At 36.9% G+C, this 16,958-nt stretch overlaps 1 protein-coding gene across 1 annotated transcript in view; it reads left to right on the forward strand.

Annotated features, from left to right (window-relative positions):
- Positions 1-227: 227 nt before the first annotated feature.
- Positions 228-16,958, forward strand: part of LOC100744917 (ecdysone-inducible protein E75) — a 227,708-nt gene continuing 210,977 nt past the window's right edge. Inside the window, exon 1 of the mRNA XM_033324698.1 lies at positions 228-541. Coding sequence (XP_033180589.1) covers positions 349-541 — 193 coding nt within the window. The 5' untranslated portion in view covers positions 228-348. The remainder of the gene's footprint in view (positions 542-16,958) is intronic.

The following is a 16,958-nucleotide window of genomic DNA, read 5'->3' on the forward strand; positions in this document are numbered from 1 at the left end:
GACTGAATTATTATTCTAGTGCACGCGTTTTTTCTTTTATTCCTTTTACGATATACTGTGTGACCAAGTATACCAAGCCTCGATTTTGCTAACTCGTCCACGAGTTTGATTTTGATCGTCATCCATGTGCCTGCGTGTTTCGTGAATGAAGCCGATCGTAACGGTTGTTTGCGAAAGATTTTTAAGTGCAATCCCGTGACCCGCGGCCGCGGGTGAAATATATTAAACGTGGCTCACACGGCAAGGGACAGGGCCGCCGAACTTCAGGCGGAAGTAAGGAGCGCGATCAGGGTTCTTCATGGCTGGTGCCCTAGGCCGCCCCAGGGTCACCGCGGTGACACGGTCCTGATGTCACCACAGACTCAAATGCGAGGAAATCATAGAAACGGAGGACCAACTCAGCAACCACCGCCAGCCACTGTCGTAGTCAGTTCAACGTCCAGTATGAGACCACCGCCACCGCCACCGCCCCCCAGGGCTAGAGCCTCCAACGAGGGCAAAGGCCACCACGAAGAACCGACCAGCTCCATTCCCGATCTCGGTGAGCTATACATTCTTTTCCTTCCTTTTGTTCTTTTATTTTAAGGTTATATTTTCTGTTGGATGATTAAGGAAAGTTATTATGTAAGTCTTTGGACTATGGAGCAAAGTATTAAAATATCGAACGTGGATGAACAGTCTCTTTATTTTGTTACTACGTCTAGGGAAAGTGAAATAGTTTCTCGAAGGTTAGAAATACTTTTTGAACGATAGATATAAAAAGTATGTTGCATATTTCATTTTGGAATAGGCTAATGGCGAATATCTCTTGTAACTTGTTACAACATTGCAGCAGTCCATGTTAAACACGGATTTTTCATTGTCGAGAGTTTATTTCGCTCTTAATAAAAATGCACGAAAAATGGTGATTAAGTTTGGATTTTGAGCCTTTCTCACTTATCGAAATCTGCAGAAATGGATAATTTCGTTTGATATAATTAATCTGCTTTTTTTAACGATATCATGGCGTCTTTTACAGTGACGTTTGCAAAAATATCGATAATATTTAGGGTTCAGATGGTAGATCGTCACGATTACGATCGTTTTTTATTATGCTATCGAATATTCGTAATACATCATATCGTGTGCGTAAAAAATAGGGTAATTTTATCACGATTATCTACTCTTAACGATCGAGTCGATTGGTCCCTGAGCGAGCAGATTTTAGATTCATTATAATGCTTAAATCTCGGCATCGGACCTTGAACTTTAACTTGAATTTACGTGGTCTATCCGTATACCAGTTAATAGCAGAAATTCTGTTCTTTTCAACGTTCTGTTTCAAAATTATAAGACTCGATAAACAAGAAATGACAAATTGTGGGAGTGATTAGAAGTTCTTGAACAGTAAATATTTTAATTTAATTTCTTATAAATATTACGATATGAGACAAGTAACGATACGATTAATTTAATCTGCTCTATCTTTGGATTCTTCAAATTCATTTCGATATGTTAAACGAATTTACAAGGAAATTAAAACCAGCGATCGAAAGATAACAATCGTAGTATCGTGTACTCGAATGGAACAATCCATGTAGATACCATAAGCACACAGTGTATAATGACGAAGAATCATTTACTGAAACGAGTGTTACCCAATGAGGTTTCGAATAGCTAAAAATTTCCATTACCCTTCCCAACGCAAGTCTCTGCTTCAAACACATAAAATAAATATACATTACATCAAAATAAATATACATTACCTCTTTCTATTTTCGTTACATATACCTCTCCGACCTTCAAATATTCCCCTCAGGAAAAACTTGTCTTTTCATCCTTCAAAAAGAAGCAAGTCACTGTCCATTCACCTTGTGACAAATTCGAAGTAAACCGCTATTGCCTGCTTGAATCAGAAACACGAGATTTTCCTCGTTTGATCAAGTTACAGGAACATAATTTACAAGCGAGAATAAGAAAGATGTTACATGAAGTTTCATTGTCGATGGAGTACGGAATTTACTATGTTTCAAATTAATTGAGAATTTTGCTAAATATCAGTAACCAAATTATTAATCTTCCATAGGCGAAAATATTTTTTCACAGGCAACCTGGATCTTTTATACCCAAATCTAATCCTTTTTACTGTTTTACACTTCTCAAACTTCCTGCTAAATTATATAATTATACAATATAATTATATAATTATATAAACATAGATTATGTCTGTAATACCATTTTCAATAAAAAATTAAAACTCTTATGGAAATAATTTAAATCGTGAACGATTCAATTTGCTTACGCAAAGTTAATTTGTTATATCAGTTCTTGCCGTAATTAATTTCCGTATTTTATTATAATCCTGCACAGGGATGTTTCCCCCTTCCCCCTGGCATTCGTAGAAACTGTTCGCGTACCGATCAGTGTACTATGTTTAGTGTTTACGTCTGTACGTTTCATTAACGATAAGCACCGCTAAGCGCTATCGTCTGCGCTGTTCGTGACGACCGGACGTTTGTGTAACGCGAAGGCCGAACTCGTAGGAGATCCGGGCAGAGAAAGTTGACAGCAGCGCGACGCTGCAAAGCTCGATCGAGCCATTTCGTGCCTAAAAATAAGTTTTTCATCTCTTGGACGGAGTAAAAGCCTCCCTCTTACCGCTATCCGGTGTGTATACGCTTTTACTCCGAATATATCGGCGGTCGTGGCGTGTAAGCAAACACTGATACTCGTGGTTTTACCCTGCGGATGCACGAGCTTTTCTATTTCCTTCTTTTCTTCTTGTATTTTTCCTCGGTTCTTTTTTTTTTTTTATGTTTCGGTTAAATCACAACGGGAGGGGAGAGGGCGATGTAACCTCTTTGTCGAGCGTCGTGATTTTCACGTGTAATGTGGTGTCTGCGTATAGGGTGAACAGATGAAGGTTTGTCTGTGGGGATTTGGTAGATTTCATAGGGAGAACGATGAGGTACGACGTTGGAGTTTAGGTTAGGTTTGTAATTGATAGGGGTGTGGTGTCGGTGAAATATGGTTGTTTCTTTGGAACAAATGATTTTGTATGATTAACCCTTCGTGGAAAGGGTTAGACGATATTTCACTCTAGGATTTCTTTGAAGCGAATCTTTAGTTTTTATTCGTAAACGTAGCAGAGCTTTGGCTCGATGAAAGATTGTATGATATAATAGGCATTACTTTAGGAAGTATCTCAGAATTTTCCCAGATTTTGTGATGGTCTATAAAAGCAGAAAAATTAGGGCACGAACAATTCGGTTTGCCTAAGGGGAGGGAATAAATTTGATTATAATAATTGTAACGAAATACGTATAATAATTAGAGAGTATGCGTAGCGTCATAGTATGATAAAATGATAGTGTGTAGCTTTGGTTTTTTAATAATTCAATTCATCACCTCCGTCCATTCAGAGAAGCATCGTTTTGCTAAACAAATTATAAAGACCGACATAAATCACACATTCCTAATTCCTCCATCGCTTGAGCATTTTTCTCTTGCAAGAGAGGTACTCGGTGTTCTCGGCGAGCAGCATGATTGATACTCGTTTTTACGCGTTGTATACAAACGAACTTTGTTAAACAGAGTCGAATCACTCGAATGCACGTGCACTTGAGCGACATAAAATCTTGTTATTCTCGAAAGTCGAGCCTCGCGAGACAGGAACGCGTTTTACAACCTCTCTTATGTTCGTTATTAATTCAAAATAAATTGGCAACAAGCTGGTAAAGGCAAACGCACCGCCGGAGAAACTGCGACCGAAGGTGAATTGGAAAATGAAAGTAAATCGATGGAGTGGTTCAATAGACACGTTGTTGGAGCGAGGACTTGAGACGAACCGCGTTACGGGGGCTTCGTCCCCTGAAAGCTAATATCTGACCTGCTTGATAATCGATAATCGATCCGTGGTCGATGAACAGAGGCCTCCTTGCTGACGAAACAATCTGCATAAGGCGAACTGCTCGATTCGCGGCTGCTTTATTGATTCAGACGGCGCAACCTACGAACAACAAAAAGTCAGAGATATTGCATTCTATCCGTTAATTATACGCCATTCGCGTTTCTACGTAATTATGAAGCATTATCATTTTGTGATCATAACAATTTACTGCCATGGAATCAGTAATTTGAAATAATTCCCTTGTAAAACATTTTTGACTGCTTAATATGGAAAGTTGATTGTAGGTTATTTTAAAATTCTGTCTAGTATTTTAAGGATTTTATTTAGTATTTTAGGAATTTTATTAGGGTTTCTAAACATTTTATTTGGAAGTTAGATCTATTTTGGACAGGAATTTAGGAAATTTTATTTGTAATTTTAGAAATTGTATTTATTTTATTCAACGTTCAAGGTATTTTTAAAAAGAAATTCATTATTTTCTATAATATATTTTAGTGAAATTTTGTATTATTTTTTTTTATAGAAGATCAAGTCATTTATCGTTATTGAATAATATTGAATAATATAGTCCTTAAAATATGAGAAATATAAAATAAACTGTGACAAATGTAAAACAGTACAAAATTATAATTTTTGGTATATCGAATCAAATAGTCCATAAAGTTTCGTTTCGAATTCACATCGATTTATCGTTAATCGAAAGTGAGTGAAACTATTTGAGTATGCTGGATGCCTGTTTGAACTTGTGTATAATATTAATCTCACAAGTATCTCGGTCCCGTTGGAAATTTAAATAACAAACAGTTTCGGCATGGAAGATCAACCGGTTTGTTAAGATGACGACCTCGATATGCAAATATAATTTAAGCCATCGACATGTCGCGTTTAATGTCAGGGTCGTTGATCTATTGATCGTAGGATTGACAAAAAATCAATTACGATTTGTACATTCTAATCTACATATGTACATCAATTCGTTTCTTTCGTTATATATCGACCAATAAAATCAACGATACATACCGATACAATTCGTTTAATATGAACAATACTAGTTTCTTCTTTTTACTAATTTTTCCATTTTGAAATCCCAAAGAAACTGAAATTCGCTAAGACGTCATTCATTTTCATGCTGATGTCGATAATGTTAAATATAATGTAATATAAATTCAGTTTTTTTCATTTTAAGTGCCTGAAGACAATAAAGTTTTATAGGCCATAGATACATTTTATAATAATTTTCAAAAATTACAATGGTAATGATACAAATTATACAAATATATAAATTAAATATCTGTTTATTTTTAATTCCTAAAGAAACTAATGTTTGCAAACACCATGGGAAATACATAAGAAATATAGAAACAGTTCAAAAGTAATTAAATACAGTATAGCATAATGCTAGTTAAAAATTGTAAGGCAATTTTATTCGATTAGAAACAAAATTTCTGCTTGTTTCTATAAAAATTCGGAGCTAATTTCGAATTTTACAAATTCATTTGGGAAAGCCAGGGGTTGAAAGTTCCTGTTCGCACTACTTCACGATACTCCATGTGCACGACAGGTTGTCGGGTTTGATTTTTGCTCTGATAAACGGCGGTCTGTGGCAGTTGAGAAAATACGACATTCGTTTCCATGACATTGAACGGGTGGCACGTTATCACAGCTACGATGACGTAGCTGATAAAGGTAGTGGATTCCACGAGCGTCGAGGGTTTAGGGTTCGAACGAATCCAGTTGCTACTGTTGAGAACGTGGTGAGAACGTGAAAAACCGTTTTCTACGAATCAAAAATCGTTTTCTATAAATCAATCGCTCGGGGAACGATTTGGAGAATTGTAAAATTCTAAAAATTTCAAAACGATGTTAATTAGTCTGTGACGTATTCTCCAAAACGATCCTTGCTGTTTCTTATTTTATTATTTCCTAGTTTGAAAACTTTATATTTGCATAAAAGACTGTTCAGAATGGTTTACATGTTTAATTAACGCTTAATTAACGTACTAGAGTCATTCGAATTACGAATCTTTCGATTCGTTTGATGCTTGATTTAACGTTATCAGTGTCGAAAGATAAAGAATACAAAACGTGCCGTGGCCTCGTTATCCGCTCTCGCTTTTGAAAAATGTGTGTTAATGATGTTTGCATTAGACGACGAGATACATTCAATTTTTAGATCACTATGTGTGTTAAGCGTTATTTTTCGAACTTTGACAGTGTATATCGACAAATAGAGGGAATTATCGAATTATATGGAACAGTAACTTTTCCAAGCTTTTCCATATTCGTTGTTAGGTTAATCATCGTCTACAAAAATATTATTTGTATTCTATTGTATCTCAGAAGGCATCGTTGCTTTGATCGAACGCCGTATTGTCTGATAAAAGGAAAATTAGAGGCATTTGTTTCACTTAACATGCGTATCAGTTTTCCTTGGCTTCATGAGAATTGCTTATGACAATAGTCAGTGGCTTTTCACGATCTGTGCTAATCTTTCGACGAAGGAAAAAAGAGTCAATCTCTGTGCTTGCTCTAAATATAGATTCGACGAGATGACGCGAGTGCCGTGACCTTGGCCATGAGAAATTCCGGAAAGCGCGCCGAAAACCCGCTGATACGTTTCATCGCGGAGGTGCCCGCATATTGTATTAATAATGAATGTTCCGTCTCATTTAAAATGCCATTTTTCTTTCCACGCTTCAACCTATTCAATGACCCTTTTCACTCGAATTCTTCGAGCAAGTTCCATTCCTCCAATCAGCAAAATAAAAAATCATTTTTTTTTAATCAAAAATATAAAATTTTGGATTGATGAGATTGTTAGTAAATGGGAAGTTAAAGTATTACAATAGAAGTTTTTATGGGAGATATTGCAATTTTTTTTCTGTCGATTTATATTATCGAATGTTTGTTCCTTTAAGATTCTGTTTCTTTCTTCAAATAGTAGGGGAAAAGAATTTCTAGAATTTTCCTCATTTCTATCTTTTCCTCCATCTGGATTCTAGACTTTTATCAAGTTTGAAGAAACAAAACTATTTATAGCATCATAGTATATCATTTTTATATTTTGTGTCTATGATTTCTGTAAAGTCTATTACTTTAATATAATTCTTTCGAAATACTTCTACTTTTTTTTTAATTTGCCATTATCTTTATTATTAAGCGTTGGAAGTTCTTCGAGTTATTTTTCGCTTCAATTATCTTCTATACAAACGTTGGATCCGCAAATTCGATATTCGTATCTTACAAACAAATAACCCAAATTATTTTCAACGAGTACTTAAAACATATGCGCCCCTTTCTATCTCTATTTCGATAACTCGAAAAACTATTCATTTATCAATTAATATTCCAATACATATATACTGTATACCTATATTCCAATCTTCTTGTGTTTAAAACCACACATTTTCCAAATGCCAATATTTTTTTTCGGATCACTTTGCGAAACAGCCAATATGCACATCGTTTGGCTATAAATTATGCACGCGCGCTTTATGCAAACCAAATTATATACGCGTATCGTCATCAGCCGAGTCGAAGCGAGGACGAGCACTAGTGGGTTTGTTTGCGCGAACCGCAGACGGGAAAACAACACAGCGGATTTCGTTTCGCGGTAGTCGGAGCACAGGCAGCTTTATTTGTATTGCAAAGAATGCAGGTAGACACGACGGGGGCGGCGGAGGCGGCAGTCGCGATGTTGATTTTGACTGGGCTAAATCGGCGTTTTAAAATAGTCCCCGGTGTTATCGTGGCTCCGTATTATCGGCTGACTGGAGGCCAAGGCCTGCTGACGTGTATTCCCCGATTCGACTAACCTAACAGAGAAAGAGACAGAGAGAGAGAGAGAGTCTTGCGATGATTCTAGGTTCCGTTGTACAGTGACCTGGAGAGCGACATTTCGTGAACAAAATTCAACATTTCGACTTTAATTTCCTACGAAGATTCTATAAGATGATCGATGAGGCACATTTTTTTATTTTTTTTGCGCGAAGACGACAAGCGAAAGCTGAAACCCCCTTTTCTTCATTTTGTAATTTTTCTGTTAGTCGCTGACGCGAGAAGAAGAATCTGCTACATAAATTAGGGAAATTTTATATGAATAATAGTACAATTAATTTCTAAAAATATCTCAACTTCTTCGACTAATCTATGTGTACAATTGAACGGGACGTATTTTCCAAAAATCTGTCACGTGTCCAAAGCGAATTCCAATATATCGCAGTTGTTACATTGCATTAAAGTTGAGAGGAACGTTTCGTGGAACAATTATCATCTTTCTTCTTAACATTTTGCTTGGAAACATACAAAAAGTTCGGCGGAAAAAATTTGTCTGGGTCGATTTAAAAATAGTTTAAAGCTCCTCGGTTCCGTAGAGTTCAATGTCAGCCTGAATAGGCTGATACCCAGAGGGTGCGAACCGCTGTGCTTCGCAACGTGTACCATGGGCGCAGACACCCTTCAGTCCTCGTTTCAAGATGCGTCCGTGTGCGTGCATTTGCTACTACATGCACACAGCACGTGCGCGTCAAGTGCGTGCAGCATTGTCGCTCGTATGCATCATGCACGCCAGTGGTTTCCAAACTTTCCGTTTCGAAATTCCACCCCTATAAATCTACAATTTTCATCGAGCGTATTACGTGCAAATCTATTTTCTAGCTCTCTAATCGCTTTACGCATTGAATTGTAATCCTCGTTTGATTTCTGCATATTTTCCTACTCATATATTTATGTAATATTTTATCATTTGGATTTTTTCACTTGACTTTTACGTTCTTGTATATTTGATGTTGTTATTCGTTTGAGAGTAAATGCGAGAAGCAATAAAATAAGGAATGGAAAGTCTCGCATAAATTTTCTGCCGTATCTTTCTAGGAAGAAAACGTCAGTCCCTAAAAAGTTGGTAGATCGGAAGAAGGGTCACGGCTCGAAAAGTGGCTACGCCGTCGTGTTAACTGATAAGCAGAGCAAATATTTTTAGGGCCCCCGTGTCTTTATCTCTGCCCTCGGAATCGTTGGAACCTGTTCGTTCTCGAAAAAAGTTTCAGCCGATCCATTTTCGGTTCTTCCCTCTGGAAGATTTTTCTAATCTCTTCTTTTTTCTCTATCTATACCATTCCAGGAAATCGAAATTATTTGATAAACGCCATCAACAAATATCGGAGAAAGTTTAATAATTCCATACGTGTTAATCGTCTCTCACCAATGGTTACATTTGAAAAAAGGCAAATCGCGAGTTTTTTATTATCACGAAAGGAGATTAAAAAAAGGTTGGTAATTTTATACACGTTGATCATTTTTCTCCGGTAGTCCAATTCGGAAAAAGAGAAACTTCGAGTTTTTATTACGAGCAAGGGGGTGGTCGCGATTAATTAATGCATCGTGTAACGTGGATCGACAGGGTCACAGAGAAGCGTGCCAACCGTCCAGACATCCCTTCCCTTTCCCTTCCTTCTACCCCCGCTAGGTCATTTTTTTTCACCGGTCGAATAGCTGTCCCACACACGGTAATTTACAGAATGATCCCAACTAGAAAAAAATATGGCAAAGTCGCGGCGGATAGGCGATAATATGGGAGCACGTCGATGTTGAAGGCTTCAGGTTCAAGGGTAGAATGCATCGGGCTAATTACTTGTTGCGTGGCGTGTATCTCGGCGATCGTTCTCGACCAGACAGCTAGTTTGTCGGATCGTTATTCGTCTCTTGTAATTTATACGTTGTTTCCTTCTTCGTCCCATGTCAGAACGCAGATGAATATATCTCATATATTTTGCTGCTCTAATTAGTATTAATTATTCAATCATATCATTTGGTTGTAATTTTCTTCTAATATCTTTATCTTTTTTATCACAAATAGTTTATAAATAGATAGATACGTAAATGTTGATTCATTTTTCAAAGAAAAATTCAATATTTTATTATCTATTTGTTCTTATATTCTCATAGCTAGAACACGCGTGTCACATCGCACACACATATAAATCCTATCAGAGCCGTTAATAGAACGCAGATAATTATGTATATTCATAACTCTATGAAGAACCTAAATACGAGATTTGTTTCATTTACTAGGTATCGCAATGAGTGCTTGCATTTGGATATTTCCTATATTTTTATGAATGTGACGATATCTTCAGAATACGTACCAAGCCAAAGAGCACTCGTTATAATATTTAGTAGATGAAACAAATCTTTGTTTAAGTCGCATTTATTTATTTATCCTTCTAAAAATATGGATTTGCATAAATATCTGTAATCATGCATTCCGGATATTTCCGTATTCTTAAATTTCGCATAAACGCGCAGAAATTAATCCATCCGTCGTATAATGGTCAAATAATAAGTTTCCATTTTCTAGTCAAAAAATTAAAAAATCCACGATACTTACAACCCCAAATTGTTGAATTCGTCAAATAATTGAAAATTTATAATTTTCTAACCAACAAACAAGAGGTACAAAATCTATGAAATTTTTACACGATTCGAGAGAACTCGTTCGAAATTCCTGGCCTCCGATTGTGCGTCAGTGAATCGGTATTTCTCGAAGTAATTAGTGACTTTAAATGTCCTTCTTTCATTTCCCCCGAGCCCATTGTCTGACTAGTTCTGCTCCGTTTCAAGCGACACGCCGCGCCGAGACACCCTGTACGCACGAACACGCTTAAGCGAACGCGACTTCACGTACGAGCGTTTGGCCTCCCTTTCATCCTCCACCATTATTGTCTGCCCTTTTTCTCTGTCCTCTTCCATTCTTTATACGTCGCCCTCGACATCTCTTCTTTTCTCGTGCCGACGCGTGTCTGTCTGGCTCTCTTCTCTTCTCTTCTTTTAGCGACGAGAAAGGGAAAGGGAAGCGACAGGGCTCCTCCATGGCACGGTGGTGGAAACGCATTCGTCGGAATGAAAGATTTTTCACCCCTTCAGCCAGCTTGGCCGTCTCTTTGAGTCTTAACTCGATCTTAATTGCCGCTCGGTGAATGGGATTGCGGGACTTCGGAAATCGAGAAAAAAGCTTTTTTCTCGTTCACCAGACGATGCAGACTGTGGTTAATGTTATTGAGGAGTTTCAAGGAATCGAGTGTCTTTTAGTATTTTTAATAGGGTTTCATACAATGTATGAAGTAAAAGTCCTTCTTCGCATTGAACAAACGACGCAGTCTGTGGTTAACGTTATTCAGGAATTCCAAGGAATTTTTCTGAATATTTTTTCGTACGGTTAATTGCGCTTTTATTTACGATTATACGAATAATATTTAGATGAAAATTCTTCAAGGTGAAAGTACTGGTAAAATTAAATTTCGTTACTGCAATTATGTAGGATATCGATCTTAAAAAATTTAATAATGCAATATACAGGGTGGTTAGTAACTGTTGGTACAAGCGGAAAGGGGGTGATTCTACGCAAAAAAAGAAGTCGAAAATATAGAATAAAAATTTGTCGTTTGAGACTTTGTTTTCGAGAAAATCGACTTTGAATTTTCGTTCGGTACGCGTGCGGTACGTTATAACGGATCTCACTGTAGATCGTTGTCTCGATGCAAAAATTAAAAAAAAAAATTAAAAAAGCAAATTTTTATTCTATATTTTCGACTTCTTTTTTCGCGTAGAATCATCCCCTTTCCGTTTGTACCACCAGTTATCAACCACCCTGTATATAGGTATTATTTCGTTTCGAGGGAAAAATCGAAACGAATTTGTGGCTTTTTAATCGAAACGCCAGTATAACGGCTGTTTTAATGTAAATTTAAGAGCGTTGCTTTATGTATTTTTATTTATTGAATCTTGTTTTTCACGTTTTTAACAAACTGCCGGAATCTGACATTCTCCTACCTATATTGTAATTCGTTCCAAACAGGCATCGTTACAAATGCGTTACAAAATGTAACAGACATGCGAAAATATCGCGAAATTTAACAAGTTTTATTACGAATATTTAAAAATTCACATGTCATACGTGTGAAGAAAGAAACGTTTGAAATTCATAATCCCTCCAATAAATATTGTTCCTTTTTTACAAATATATAATTCGTCTTCCTATCCCCCGCCCTCTAAAAAATACTATGCGGAACACGCTGCAATTAGCAGAAAAATCTCGTTAACAAATTTCATGTTAAACGATAATACGAGTTGGAAAATTAAATTTGTAATATTCCCTAAATACAGAATTAACTTAATTGCAAACGGTAGATCAAAGATCAAGCATTATACTGTACAATTAGTTGGCAAACGAGTTTCATCGAGTCTTTCTTTGGTAGGTGACGGTCGTGTAGCGACAGAGATCTCTTGATTCCGGGCTTGTCAGCACCGGATATTTCAAGTGCGACGTAAATCCATCGTATAATTATTGTTTCTTGAAACGGGCCGACCACTTCGGCCCGTCTCGTCGGAACGTCTGAATGCGTCAATCGTGACGGCATTGTTCGTTCAATGAAAGCGATAGAATGGTGGCGAGAGCAATGCTCCTCGAGAGAGTGCATCGGCGAAGTGCACCGCCTTGACCCTGCCTCTGTTGCACCGCTCTTGATTCCATGGCCCAATTTAAAGCGGATCCGAGACTACATTTTCAAAACAACCTCCTCTCGTTCTTTCGTTCTTCTAATCTATCCCTCTTAATCAGAGGAGAAAGAAGAAAACGACCGTTGTTTATAGAAGATTTTATTTAAATGTACATTCCCGTTCAAAAGTTTGCACCACTCTTTTAAACGAAATAAATTTTCTCGTAAGCGTTTACGAGGAATCAGTATATCATGATAATTATAAATATCATTTACAGATATAATTAATTACAATTTCAATGCTATAAAACAGCGTTGTATCGTAAAATATTTATTTATTTAAGGAAGTCATTATTTCCTTTGAAATCCTAACACTCGTTGAACTTTTACCCAAAAGTATATAAAAGAAGTTCAAATTTGCATTCTTTTATGTCACGATGACTGTATAGCTTTCTTTCGTTTCTGTTTGTTTGTGGTATAACATTGTAAATATACTCAGACGAATATATATATACGGTTAACGATACAGTTGTTATACAGTAGTATATAAAATCGATGATTCGTGGTATCTAAATATGACACAGAGCGTATCGTGTAAATTTTATTCCTCTTTTTTACGACATTTTTTTAAGTGGAACTATTTCTTTGAAGTTTTATAGGCGAAAGTTCAAGGTAAGGGGCGATGTCTTTTCCAAAGCGGGATCATGTTAAAAACAAGGTTTTAAAAAACGTGAAGTTTTTAGTGCTTGAGTCACGTGGTGCTTGAAACGCAGCAGGCGCGGTAAAAACTTCTTAAGCTTTTTTTTCCCCTCCCTGTTTTACTTTCCGTGAATTTATGTAAAAAATTGACAGCATATGGAATTAAATTTTTTATATGAAATTTATGGATATAATCTCTGTGGGATTCTTAAAAAATTAAATAAAATAAATTCTTGTTTACCATCAAAAGCAGGTTGTGTAATGTTGCACGATCTCAAAAAGACGTAATCGTAGTATCATTAAGCTCTCATACCAGATATTCTATCAAAAATAAATTTTGCAATCGTGTTATCATTTTTAATTTATCAACCGTTTATCACTCGCGTATTATGCATAAACAACGAACAAGTATCTGATTGCAGATCTTTACTAATTATAATGTAGTATAATATATAATTTAATAAATATATAATATGATTGTACTTACGTATGAAAAAGTTATGCAGAACGAAGATGAACAGATAAACTGCAGGTTGCTTCTAATTCTTTTCATTTATTTTAGAATTCCAGACAGTTTCTTCCCTTATTTCTTCGCTTTGAATGTGGCTGCATTAAAAGAGAGAAAAGATTAGTGCATAAAATAACGAAGCGAGAAAAAGTGTAGGGGAACAGGCATCTGAGGAACGATAATCAACGGTCGAGACAGAAGAATTCGAGGCGTATAGTAGTTGTTATCAGTCAAGGCCAAATGATAGGAAACTTCGCTTTTATGTAGTTTCATTTCATCGAACGTCTCGTTCGTTTTAATTTTTCTCTCTTCGTATTTTAGTTGTAATTCCACGAAGAAATTTTTTCAAATTTTGTGACATTTAAAAATACTTTATTTCGATTTCGAATTCGAAGAATTATAGAAATAGACAGGCTGATTTTAATCTGTCCTCGGCCGAAGGATAGACGGCCGTAAATTTGGACAAATTTGAAATTCTCCGAAAAGAAACCGAAAGTGCATTTTCCTGAGTGCCTTTTTCTTTTCTTTTATTCAAGAGCAGATACAGATATAGGTGTAGACGTAATTCACGTATCTTACAATATTGCGGATTTATTTTGAAAAGTCGCAATACTCGCCAATTTTTGGACAATCCGTGTGACACGGATGTACGTTTTGTATGAAATTTTTTTCTACGTCTTTTGTTTTCTACGTATATATGTAGATTTGTTATCAATTTTACCAATGGCCTCCTACAAAAATTACCATGCCATGTTTCGTTTAATTATTCAACGAGAATTAATCTACCACCATATACCTTATACTTGTTCAAATAAAATCGCATCGAAGGAAATAAACAAACAAAATTCGACGAAGAAAACTGGATAAATTATTGCATATTGTGTTACAAAAATCCTCAATTCTCGTTCAGTGCCAATATTTCACCCCATACTCTACTACAAAAATTCTCATCTTAGATCAAGATTATCAATCAGAATCCATCTATTGCCAAATTGCTTGTATTTATTTTTATCGAAGTGTATCATCCCATCAGGAGGAAACTAGAAGAAAGAATTTCTTGAAGGGACCTCGGATGTATCGATATCTACTTCTTGCCATTTATCTGCAACTTTCTTCGCCCTACTCTCTATTACAGAGAAACCTCACTAATCTCACTCGACGTCGTATTTCGTATACGATAATACAGTATATATGCAAATGTGTTATTGTATTAGTTTGCTGGTAAAATATTGAACTAGTGGAAAACTACACCGACTCGATGACAATGACTGAGAAAATCAGCGTGGACCGACAGGAGCGAGAGTTCGAAAGTACCACGGTCCACGAAGTATTACCTAACGTTCCACGCGTTTTCTCCTTTCTGAAAGACATATCGTTATGCACACAGGTGCAGCTGATGCGACGTTAAAATCTATATAACGAAAAAATAATAACAAAATAGAAAAATTAACGAAAGAAGATGGACAAGACTCTAGAGCGGAGGAACCTAACAATTTGGACGCTGTAACGTCGCTAAACGTAAAAGACATTATTCTCGGTTGTGCAAGCGCAGAAACGGAACGTTGCTGACGGAAAACGCGTCGGGTCGGCGTAGCGCGATTCCGCCAGCTCCACCCGCTCGAATAGAGGCGCGCGCGCTTGCAAACCGACGCCAGTGGAAAGGGTGACCATACGAAGAGTTCAGTGTCTCGCAATGACCCCTGTTCGCTCGGCAGTGCAAGGCAAGGGGGAATGACCTAGTCCCCTTGCTCGCTTGCTACCGCTGCTGGTACGCTCCTGTCGCGCCGCAACCCGCTTCACCTTCGCGTCACGTCGACATTGCGGTTCGTCATCCCCAGAGGGAGGCACGATTCCTCTTTTCTCGGAACTTACACGCCACCACCCTCTTAACTTCCTCCTTCCATCGGCCTTGCCTCTTGCCTTCGATTGATCATCTGGCCGTGCACTTTTCGTTCTGTTGATAAATTATACGGATTAAATAAACGACAGACGTTTAGGGGTACGTGTGATGTTTTAGGATGATTTGATTGAGAAGGTGGGAAAGAGGGTATGGGATTGCCGTGCCTAGTGGCCGTTGAAGCGGGGATCGGTTAGCTGGAAGTTTATGAGATTGGGGTTTGTTGAGTTAATATGATATAAAAATTGAATCGTCTTGGTTGAACGTGGTTTAGTACATACGCGACCGCTTGTAACTATTCTTCGTTCCTTTCTTTTTTTATTTCCTTCTAATTCTATATTATTTTCAGCCTATTATTTTTTTAACAAGCTAAATAATGGTCTCTTGCTATTGGTAGTATATACGATTCTTTATTGGGTTAAGAAACACTGTTTTGGTTACTATATTGGTTAGAAATTATCGTAGTCCTTGTCAGTTACTCAGGAAATGTCCATCGACTAGTCGTTGGAATAATTAGGAATAATCGATCATGTATAATGAGAATAAGAATATATATATATAGGTACACTTGTTCAATGTTTTACGATATATAAACTTAATTTTCATGATAATTTTAGTCCACGATATAACCTACTTCCGCCTTATACCGAGGATGATTATTCTATTCTTCTTATACTGACTGTATAAATACATATATTTTTCGCTTAAATATCCCATATATTATCATTATCTTCGATCCATTCTTGGTCCATTCTTCGCCTATCCTTCTTTCCTTAACCTAATTACTTTACATACTACAAAATCCCACCATAAATACATCTTCACTAAATTCCCCTTGCCCCTGCTTCTTATTACGGTTGCATAATTTAAAGCAATCTGCTTCACGTCACAAACAGCGCGCCCTTAAAAGCGTTGAAAAATCGTGAATAGCGAGTAGGAGGAGGGGATGGGAAATCGTAATGGTATAAGTCAACTCACTTCCAGTTTCCATAAAACAGCGTTGCGCGCTTATCGAACAAATTATATTTACAACCTGGTCGTATCTAAGCTACGGATATCTATGCAAATTCATATACTGTATTTATGCATATAATTTAAAAACTAAAACGTAGGTAGACACCTGTTTCGTTTACTAAATATCATAGTGAGTACTGTATTTTCAATATTTTATATGTTTTTGCATTTTCCGTGCAATCGTGCAATCCAAAAGATCTTCTATGGATGCATAAACATTTGCAGTCCAGTCACAACTTAATTAATTACCAAACTTAACGAATGATCAACGTTTCGTAAATGAAACACGTGACTACATTCGAATTATCTGAAGCTTGAGTCACAGCGCTATGATTTCCTCATATACCGTGCGGTCCCTCTGATAAACAATACTGTCCCCGTCACGCGATCGTCGCGAAATTAGCACTCGCGGCAGGTGCGATGGGCTGGTATATATCGCGGCGGTGAATAATTCACCGC

The sequence above is a fragment of the Bombus impatiens genome, unplaced genomic scaffold (genome assembly GCF_000188095.3).
Source record: "Bombus impatiens unplaced genomic scaffold, BIMP_2.2 scf_0060, whole genome shotgun sequence".
Lineage (NCBI taxonomy): Eukaryota > Metazoa > Arthropoda > Insecta > Hymenoptera > Apidae > Bombus > Bombus impatiens.